Here is a 10065-nt window from a genome sequence, read left to right on the forward strand (position 1 = left end):
TCCTAAAAGCCCTTTGACTCTCCTTCCCTCTCCCACGTGTCCACAGTTTTCCAGCAGGAAAAAAAGTTCAGCAGTGATGGAGATGTCTCTAGAGAACTGTGTCCTTTGGCAATTTGGCACCAGCGCATTAATCTGTTGAGCATGATATGCTGATTTGCCTCCTGGCTCGCACACATTTTCTTTCACCCTCCACCACTTGGTGTCTAAAAGACTTCATGTTTGTTGTGTGACGGCTGTGGCGGATAGACTGTACACAAGCAGAAGCGAGAAGAAGGGCAGAGCCAAACAGAAAAAGGAAGAAAGGCGGCTTGCGTCTGCTGTGGAAGAAGGAAATACCAAACTCAGGGAAGTCATTCCCGTCTGTCAAGTTGACAACATCTCCAGGTGAGTAACACAAGAGGCTTCAGCTGTAGTTTGAGGTGGGCTGATTTATTAATTCTGTAATTGTAATCATAAAATGGTTCCTCAAAATATTTTTGATATGTTTGTTTCCCGGCTTTAATGTATACGTAAGAATATAAAGACTGAAGTAGGACAAACAGTTGTTCAGCATAGATTCATATGTCTTTCCAGGTAATGCTGCTCTGACCAGCCAGAAAAGAGAAATTAATCAGGGGGGTGAGTAATAATAACTTCTGAGGCGCCTTGCTTATTTTTCTCCTCAGCGCCACAATAGAAGAGAAGTTCAAACTAAAGGTTTGGAGCTGATGCAGGATGCAGTCCTACTTCGCGCTGCTGCTGGGGATTATGGCCTCTGCTGCTTTAGGTACAAAAAGAAAGAAAAAAATAAATAAAGCAAAGTACATATTTATTTAACAAATGTAAAGTTGACATTATTCATTAGTTAGTGAATTAAATGTAAATCAATGTTTTAAAATTCATAATTTACAATAAGATATATTTTGTAAGTCACATGTTTCTGTCCACTGCAGCTAACCAACTATTTATAGACTGCTCTAACAGAACATGTATTGTACATCTCATGGTACAGAGAAGCTGAGAAATGTTGTGCGCTTCTTCATCTGTTGTGCCTGATGACAGAACTGTTGTCTGCAGCATTAAGAGTTGTTTCTCAAGTCATTCTTTTATTTTGGGGAGCAGGGGCTCTGAACCCTACATATACAGGCAGGCATTAAATTGCAATTTCATGTATTTGCATTTGAGCTTATAAAGGCATCTGTTGTTTACTTGAATTATGGCTGAATAAGTTTGTTTTGCTTTCTGGTATATTATAAAGTGTAACTGGGGTCAATTTGAGGTTGGATGATTAGTTCATTTGGATGATTGAACAGGGAGTTTGGGAGAAAGGCAATTGTTTGCATCAGCAATAAGGGTGTTCAAAGCTAACATGCGGATTGATTTCAAACTACCCTATATTTTGTTCCTCTGTGTTTTCTTGCGTCCTGTGGCGAATAGTAAAAATGCTGATCATGGAATCTCAGTTCTGCTTGAAGCTTCAAGGAACACTGTACTTGTCTAAATGAAAAATGTTATAACCCTTACTGAAACTGTCCTTTCAGTACTGAATAAGCAAAAACTCCAGATTTACAGAACAGGTACTCTCGGTCACTTCAGGGGCAACAATTTTCAAAAAACAGTTTGAACCCCAAGCAACTTCCAGATTCAATGAATTGCTCAGACTTTCAAATCCTCAACAATACCATCAAAGAGAGCACTGTCTTTATCTCCCCTGGGGATTTTTTTCTTGTCTTGTCTTCTTAGTAATTTCTGCCTCAATGCTTATAGTTGTAGTACGTACGTCATCATGAACACGAGGGATTAAATAAAAATTACAACAGTAACAGATTTGAAGATTTCCATCTTTACAGTTTTTATATCTCCAGTGCTGAGATAGCAACACTGTGGAAAGCAGAAGTGAAAAAGATGGAGGGATGTTATTCATGTCCAAGTCTTCAATCTGTTTCCTGAATTCTTTAAAAAATAAATCTGAATCTAAAATGAGAAGGCTCTGAGTTCTCGGCCAAAACAGAAACAATGTTTTGATTTTTCAGGAAGTAACAAGAAAATAGAACAAAAATCTATTCTTGTCTATTTGATTAATTTCTTCCTGCTCTATTTCTGATGGATCCAATTGGATAAAAAAGTCAGTAAATGCAATAATTAATTTCTATTTTAATTCCTTCTCAGCGGAACGGAGGCGTCCAGTGATCAAGTTCAACTCTGAGGTGATAGAGAGTTCTGAGGTGGTGGTCAGACCTGGGTCCCCTCTGGATCTGAAGTGTGAGGGTGACGGGCCTGTAAACTGGCAAACCAGGCTAGCCAAGCACAGGCGCTACGTGTCCAGGGACAATGGGAAAACCTGCACCTTAAAGGCGGAGCGTCCCACTGCTGAATTCACTGGAACATACAAGTGTTTTTACACTGATGGGTCTCAGCATGGTGACCTGACCTCCTCAGTGCATGTGTACGTAAAAGGTGAGCTCAGATAAATGAGTCTTACTATTCTATGTACAGAACAGGAGGACAAGCTTCCTTGGTGCTTGGGTGGATCATTGCCAACTTTGGTTTGACCTTTCTGTGATTAGTTTTTAGATTTCCTCCCAATCTCCTTTACATTTGCCTTTCACATTACTCCATTGGTCCATGATCTAATAGTTTCTTCCCAACTCTTTCTTCTAGATTCAAACCGTGTGTTCTGGACCAGCAGTACATCGCTGCGTGTTGTGGAGAAAGAGGGTGCGGACTACCTGCTGCCATGCCTGCTGACCGACCCAGCAGCCACAGACCTTGGCCTCCGCATGGACAACGGCACCACCGTACCACCGGGGATGAACTTCACAGTTGATCGACACCAGGGTATTCTCATCCACAGCCTCCGCCCCAGCTTCAATGCTGACTATGTCTGCACAGCCAAGCTCGACGGAGTGGAGCGGACCTCCAAGGCCTTTTCCATCAACGTCATTCAGAGTGAGACCACTTGGCTGCTAGAAATGAAGCTGTCATTGAGTTCTGTGATGTAATACGAGCATGGACACTCATTCTTGATTTCCTCTTGCTCTAGAGCTTCGTTTCCCTCCATATGTCTTCTTGGAGACAAATGAATATGTGCGCATCGTTGGGGAGGAACTCAAGGTTCCCTGCTCCACACACAACCCCAACTTTAACTACAATGTCACCTGGAAATATACCACCAAGTCGGTCAGTGTGAGGCATTCTAGAAGTTTTTGATCATGGCAGGGGTCATGTTTTTTATTCTTGTGGGTGTGTGTGTGTGTGCAGAAACCAAGCATCGATGAGAAGGTTCGCTCCAGTGGAGAAAATCGCCTGGACATAAAGAGCATCCTGACCATCCCTGCTGTGGACCTTGCAGACACAGGGAACATCTCCTGCATTGGTACAAATGAAGCAGGGGTAAACAGTTCCTCTACATACCTGCTGGTTGTGGGTAAGTCACAGAAACAACCACATCCATTCACCACAACTGATACTGAAATGCTTGGAGCATTACTAAGCACTGATGAATGACAACAAACTGAAAGTATGTTTCTTGATTTTTCTAACTAGATAAGCCGTACATCAGACTGTTGCCCCAGCTGTCGCCTAAACTGGCACACCAGCATCTCTTGGTTGAGGTGAATGAGGGAGAAGATCTGGAGCTCAGTGTGCTCATTGAAGCGTACCCCCGCATTACAGAGCACAGATGGCACACGCCAACATCTCCTAAGTCATCAACACAGGAGTACAAGTTCATCCAATACAACAACAGGTAAGAGACAAAGGGTTTCCCGGATGAAAGCTACAGTGCCTTGCGAAAGTATTCGGCCCCCTTGAACTTTGCAACCTTTTGCCACATTTCAGGCTTCAAACATAAAGATATAAAACTGTAATTTTTTGTGAAGAATCAACAACAAGTGGGACACAATCATGAAGTGGAACGAAATTTATTGGATATTTCAAACGTTTTTAACAAATAAAAAACTGAAAAATTGGGCGTGCAAAATTATTCAGCCCCCTTAAGTTAATACTTTGTAGCGCCACCTTTTGCTGCGATTACAGCTGTAAGTCACTTGCTTACATACTAAATACAAAAACAATCAAGTATACTGCAGGAAAGGGGAAGTTACTCTGGATTTGGAAAATGCTGTTGGTGCATTGTGGGTGAATTTGACATTGGAAGTCCAAGATCATAATGTTTCCTCAGGTTATGACACTGCTGCTAGAGGGAAGTGCGAGGTTCTCTATTTCATTTGTTGACCTACTCTGCGATGATACATAGAAACAGTCTGGATTCAAACCACAGAATTAGTCACTTCAGATTGTGTAGACATTCCTCTTTTTCCTCAGTTTAAATATCCCATTTTGTGATTTTTTTTTAAGATACCATGCTAGTCTGCAGGTGAAGAGAATGAATGCACAGGAGCAGGGCCTGTACACCCTCTACACCAGGAATGAACTGACAAATGCATCCATCGCTTTTCAAGTCCAAATGTATCGTAAGTGATGTATTAAACACAAATCAAAGCAGTAACACATTCACAGTACTCAGTCCTGATCAGTCTTTTGTAATAGGAAAAGGAAAGCATCTTTGTAGATGCTGCAACAGATCAATTTGATCTGGCTAGTTAGCATTAATTCTCCCCTCATTTTTTTCTTCACTGGCAGAAAGACCTGTTGCTGTGATGAAATGGGAAAATGTCACCACACTGACGTGCACATCATATGGCTATCCTGCTCCCAAAATCAAGTGGTTCCAGTGTTTTGGGATACGACCTACGTGAGTATAACTGCACAGTTGTCAAAAAGTGCTGCTTAGTTTGTTGTATTACAGTTATGTAATATGTAAGTACCAGCATTCCTGTGATGTTTGGGTCCTTTCTTTAACTCTCTATGTGTTTCATTGAGGCAGGTGCAATGAAAACACCACAGGGCTACACATGGCGATCCCTCTCCAGGCTCCCACAGTGGAGGTCCAGAGGGATGAGTGGGGGGCTGTTGGGGTGGAGAGCGTCCTTACTGTGGGGCCATCTAGCCAGAGGATGACGGTGGAGTGTGTGGCCTTCAACCATGCCGGTGTCAGCAGCGACACTCTCGCCATGGAGGTTTCTGGTGAGTATTTTATCCTCTGTTCATTTTAAGGATGCAGTTTATGTCACTGTGCCTCAAAGTTTGTTATTGTACAGTCACATGGATGGGTCTTTGAGGAAATCTAATGTCTGCTCTGGGAAATGTTGCTCTTATCATCAGCTGATTTCATTCTTTCGTGGCTGAACATATTAGTCAGATGTTTCATTCTGTGTGGCTGTGATAAAACATAAATTCTATGTTAAAAATCTGCCAGTTGAAATAGTATAAAACTTATACAAAGTGACATAATTCAACAAGAGCACACACAATCACTACATACAAATGAAATTATGTATTAATATCCATTTTTCTCTGACTGGCCAGATGTGCTCTTCATTTCCATTCTGATTGGAGCAGCAGGAGTTCTGGCCTTCCTCCTTTTGCTACTGGTTTTCCTGTTTTACAAATATAAGCAGGTACAGTATGACGCATTCCCAAAGTGTAACCACCACAATATATGATACACTATGGTTTAAGTATTCTAAAGAAACCTGGGTTTTGTGGGTTTTATTATTTTCTTCAAGTTTTTGTGTTCATTTTTGTCTTCAGAAACCAAGATATGAGATTCGTTGGAAGATCATTGAGGCGAGCGATGGAAACAACTATACATTCATTGATCCCACTCAGATGCCTTACAATCAGAAGTGGGAGTTCCCGAGAGACAAACTGAAGCTAGGTTCGCAGCATGCTCGTAAACGCTCTTCAGTGCTGACATTTTGGATAATTTGTCATGATTCAGTGCAATAGAAATTGATTAGATTAACTTATCAGATATAAAATAAATATATAATATAATAGATATAATTCTGTATGTAATAGAATAATCTTAACAAAGGCTGTACCCATAATACTGTCTCTTATTTTCTGTCCCACTAGGGAAGATCTTGGGTGCAGGAGCCTTTGGAAAAGTTGTTGAGGCCACAGCCTATGGCCTGGGAAAAGAAGACAATGTGATGCGTGTGGCTGTGAAAATGTTAAAAGGTGAGTTGATGTTCAGTCATTTGTTTTAAGGAGGAGATTGTTGTTTACAGGGACAGGTCAGAGTGACCCCTAAATCTCAGAATATTCCAGCTAAAGTGAAAAAATGTCTGATGTAGGCATCTGTGAACATCACTTTCCAAAATCCTTTTTTCTCTGGATCAAGCAGAATGACAATCTGTAGTGTGTTTCTGCAGCCAGTGCCCATTCAGATGAGAAAGAGGCTCTGATCTCTGAACTGAAGATCCTGAGCCACCTGGGACAGCACAAGAACATTGTCAATCTTCTGGGAGCCTGCACCTACGGGGGTCAGGCAGTATCCTGTTCTTTATGATGTTTGATGAAATTAAAATATCCTAAAAACATGTTAATGAAAGTTCAGTCATTCCAGTTCATGGAAAATCCAGTATATTATTTTCATTCCAACATGTTTTCTTTGTTAAAAAGGTCATAACTTGTTGCGTCTCTTCATCAGGACCAGTGCTTGTGATCACAGAATACTGCAGCCTCGGCGACCTCCTCAACTTCCTTCGTCAGGCAGAGACGTGTCTGAATTTTATTACGAGCATCCCCGACATCATGGAGTTCTCGAATGACTACAAGAACATCTGCAATCAAAAAATGTTCATCAGAAGGTACAGCTCCAAACAAGATGAATGTTTAGTGAAGAACATTTGGTTAATTGTTTGTGTTAACTGTGTCTTTTTCCATCCACAGTGATAGTGGGATCTCCAGTACGTCGTCCAGCAGTTACTTGGAGATGAGACCCAGCCAGGAGACGAATATGGAATCGTTTCGAGGTTAAATCCTTTCTCACCAAATCTCAGTTTATTAACTGAGTCATTATGTTGCAGCATGCATATCAAAAGCCTCTTTACTTCCTCACCCTGGGTGTTACTAACACTAATTCTGTCTGATTCATGCTTAGACTCTGTGTGTGAGGAGACTGGTGACTTGCCGCTGGATATCAATGACTTGCTGAGATTTTCCTTTCAAGTGGCTCAGGGCCTTGACTTTTTGGCCTCCAAAAATGTAAGTGATTTAACTACGCATTACGCAAACAACATCAAAATCACCAATGGTTTTTCAGAATAAAGCAAACAAATTTGCAAGGTGGTTAAATCATTCATAGCCATGTTGTGAGGAGTATTTCCTATTACATTCAGTACTTCATATTTACTCATCGTTGTACAGTAGATCAACAGTGTATTTGAGTATAATTCTATATGTGTCATTATTCCATCTACTGACATTTTTTATTGTACAGGACTTTACAACCAAAAACAAATTGTGTGTATGTGTGTTTCCAGTGTATTCACAGAGACGTGGCTGCTAGGAATGTCCTGTTGACTGACCGCAGAGAGGCCAAGATTTGTGACTTTGGCCTAGCGCGTGACATCATGAATGACTCCAGCTATGTGGTGAAAGGCAATGTAAGCATCTGAGTAGATAACAGCCAGTTTTTACTTAAACTATGTGAGATGAGACTGGGTCCCTTTGACTGTGTGTGTGCAGGCTCGTCTGCCAGTGAAGTGGATGGCTCCAGAGAGCATCTTTGACTGTGTCTACACTGTCCAGAGTGATGTGTGGTCCTATGGCATCCTCCTATGGGAGATCTTCTCTTTAGGTCAGAAACATGCACGTCATCTACATTTTCTCACATTTAACTCATCATTGTCTTGCTAAATCTACAGTATATTCTTCCCAATTAGGCAAGAGCCCCTACCCCAGCATAGCTGTGGACTCCAGATTCTACAAGATGGTGAAACATGGCTACCAGATGTCCCAACCTGACTTTGCCCCACTGGAGATGTAAGCTTAACACTTCAGCAACATAAAGGATCACTGCTGCTTTCTGCTTTATTTTGTAAAGCCAGTATTACCACTCTGCTTGTGTCACCTGATTATCAGTTGAATTTTACAGGGGTATCAGCTGTTTTTTTTTTTTAAAACAAATGAATCAACAGCAACAGATGCCTTTTTATCAGCTGGTAGATGGAAGGCTAACTGGTGAGACCAGCTGCTAACCTAGAGCTACTGCTTGATATGAGTGTTAATGAGGACTGATTTATAACGATGGTGCATCCTAATGTGAATTCATTATCAGAAAGTTCAAATACTATGCTTTTCAAATGTTCATCGCTGAACAAAGATCCCTTTTTCTTTGGCAGCCTTCCACCCTACTTGCATTAGGTTAACTTCTAACCCCCAAGCTCACAATTTAACGCGTCTGAACTCCAAACCTAACAACCCGATGAAATAAAGACATAAAGAACATTTTTCCTCAGTATCTCAGAGGGCCCTAACATCTCTGTGTGCTGATTTGACATGGCTGTCGCACAACCCGGAATAACTGTGCTGTGGAAACCAAGGGTACTGAATCTGAGTCAGGGCCTAATCATCTGTTGTTCTGCTGTGAGTCAGGCCTCAGTTCTGCCTGTGAGCCACATGATCACTAAGCTAGGAAACCATATAACTGCATATTTCACAGCAGCAAAATTAGACTTGAGGGGTTCTAATGAAGAAGTCTCTCTGATCAAACTGTGTCACTACTTCTACGAGCCTCTCCCAATTTGTCTTATAGTTTATCAGTTTTACCATAAAAGCTGAACAGTTTGCGGTGAAAATTGAGCTGTTTATAAATGACTGAAAATGTATAGAATCAGTTATTATTTTGCCCAGTGAATGACATCTGTATTCTTGACTCAGCTACATGATCATGAAGATGTGCTGGAATCTGGAACCTACACAGCGTCCAACATTCAGCAAGATCAGTCAGATGATAGAAAGACTACTTGGGGACCAACCTGAACAGCAGCAGGTGAGTTAGTGTCAAGCAGGGCTTATTGTTTCCACTCTGACTTTACCAAAACTATCCAAGGAGGGCACTTCTTTCACTTATAGCACTATCATTTTCAAATGAAGCAAGTGTTTGGCCTTATCTAATCAAGCCTCACTCTCCTAATGATGACTCCACGCAGCTAATCTACCAGAATATGCAGCAGCAGTTTACAGAGGAGGACGTGTGTGATGAGACCAAGTGCTGCATCGGCCCCTCTGACCAGTTTTGTGACCATGAGGAAGAGGAGCAGCCTCTGATGAAGACCAACAACTACCAGTTTTGTTGAAGGGCTTAACCACCAATCAGTTGGTAAATCAGTCAGTCATCAACAAGCATCAGGAGGGTGGAGTGAGCAGTTTGCAGCCAAAGCTTGTTCCAACCTGCTGGACAGTTGCAGAGAGTCACCTTCATGGCTAATTTTTCCTTGTTGTGCCTGAGCGCCAGTCATACGGGCAGCTGTAGCGAGCATGTGACGTGTTTCTTTGGAGACCGTGACTAGAACTGATCGCAGATAAGAAAGGAAGAAACATGTCAAAACCACACAAGCATTCGAAACGCTATCTCACCCCACACATTGCTCCTTCACAAACTGTTTATCACTCCTTCGTTTATGTATTTGAGGTATAATCTGTTACAGCGTATGCACAGGAGACATAATCAGTTTGTTCTTTCTTGTGAGAGTCTTCATTTTTATTACTACTTTTTAATTACTTGTTTGTTTGAGTGTCTTGTTTGTGTGAAGATTTCGGTCACATTTGTCAGCAGGATCACTTCCTTTTCATCAGTTTATTGCGTGTGTTTTTGCAGAGGAAGCAACCCGACAGTCAGAAACACTGGATACAAAACCACAACTTTGTGAAGTAGAACTAAGTTTTAGTCTCTGATCACTTCAATTTAAAATCTAAACAGTGTGAATGTTTCCTCGCCCTCTTTTGTAACATACTTTCAGTAGCTGTGACCTAGTGACAACATGTGATTGTTCCGCTTCAAACTGATTAACCAGTGCTCAATGTGATTTTGGAGCAGGGAAATCTGTGGATCTATGATGGATCAGATGAACAAAGTTTCATGTTTGACAATGTGAAAGTGTTTTTGTGTGTGTGTGTGTGTGTGTGTGTGTGTGTGTGCGTGTGTTTCCTTCTATGTGGGGGGTTTTTTCT

At 41.5% G+C, this 10065-nt stretch overlaps 1 protein-coding gene across 2 annotated transcripts; it reads left to right on the forward strand.

Annotated features, from left to right (window-relative positions):
• Positions 1-292: 292 nt before the first annotated feature.
• csf1ra (colony stimulating factor 1 receptor, a) lies at positions 293-10038 on the forward strand. 2 transcript variants are annotated; one of them, XM_020622588.1, is made up of 22 exons: positions 293-384; positions 666-766; positions 2149-2436; positions 2641-2928; positions 3023-3159; positions 3241-3406; positions 3526-3727; positions 4339-4454; positions 4624-4735; positions 4868-5067; positions 5410-5501; positions 5635-5761; positions 5962-6066; positions 6261-6371; positions 6539-6698; positions 6781-6863; positions 6992-7095; positions 7374-7496; positions 7579-7690; positions 7776-7875; positions 8773-8884; positions 9045-10038. In XM_020622588.1, the coding sequence occupies exons 2-22, from the start codon at positions 715-717 to the stop codon at positions 9189-9191; spliced, it is 2937 nt and encodes a 978-aa protein (XP_020478244.1). In that variant the 5' UTR covers positions 293-384; positions 666-714; the 3' UTR covers positions 9192-10038. The 2 variants fall into 2 exon arrangements, with proteins under 2 accessions (XP_020478244.1, XP_020478245.1); XM_020622589.1 differs by lacking the exon at positions 293-384 and adding an exon at positions 404-419.
• Positions 10039-10065: the final 27 nt, after the last annotated feature.

The sequence above is a fragment of the Monopterus albus genome, unplaced genomic scaffold (assembly GCF_001952655.1).
Source record: "Monopterus albus unplaced genomic scaffold, M_albus_1.0 scaffold282.1, whole genome shotgun sequence".
Lineage (NCBI taxonomy): Eukaryota > Metazoa > Chordata > Actinopteri > Synbranchiformes > Synbranchidae > Monopterus > Monopterus albus.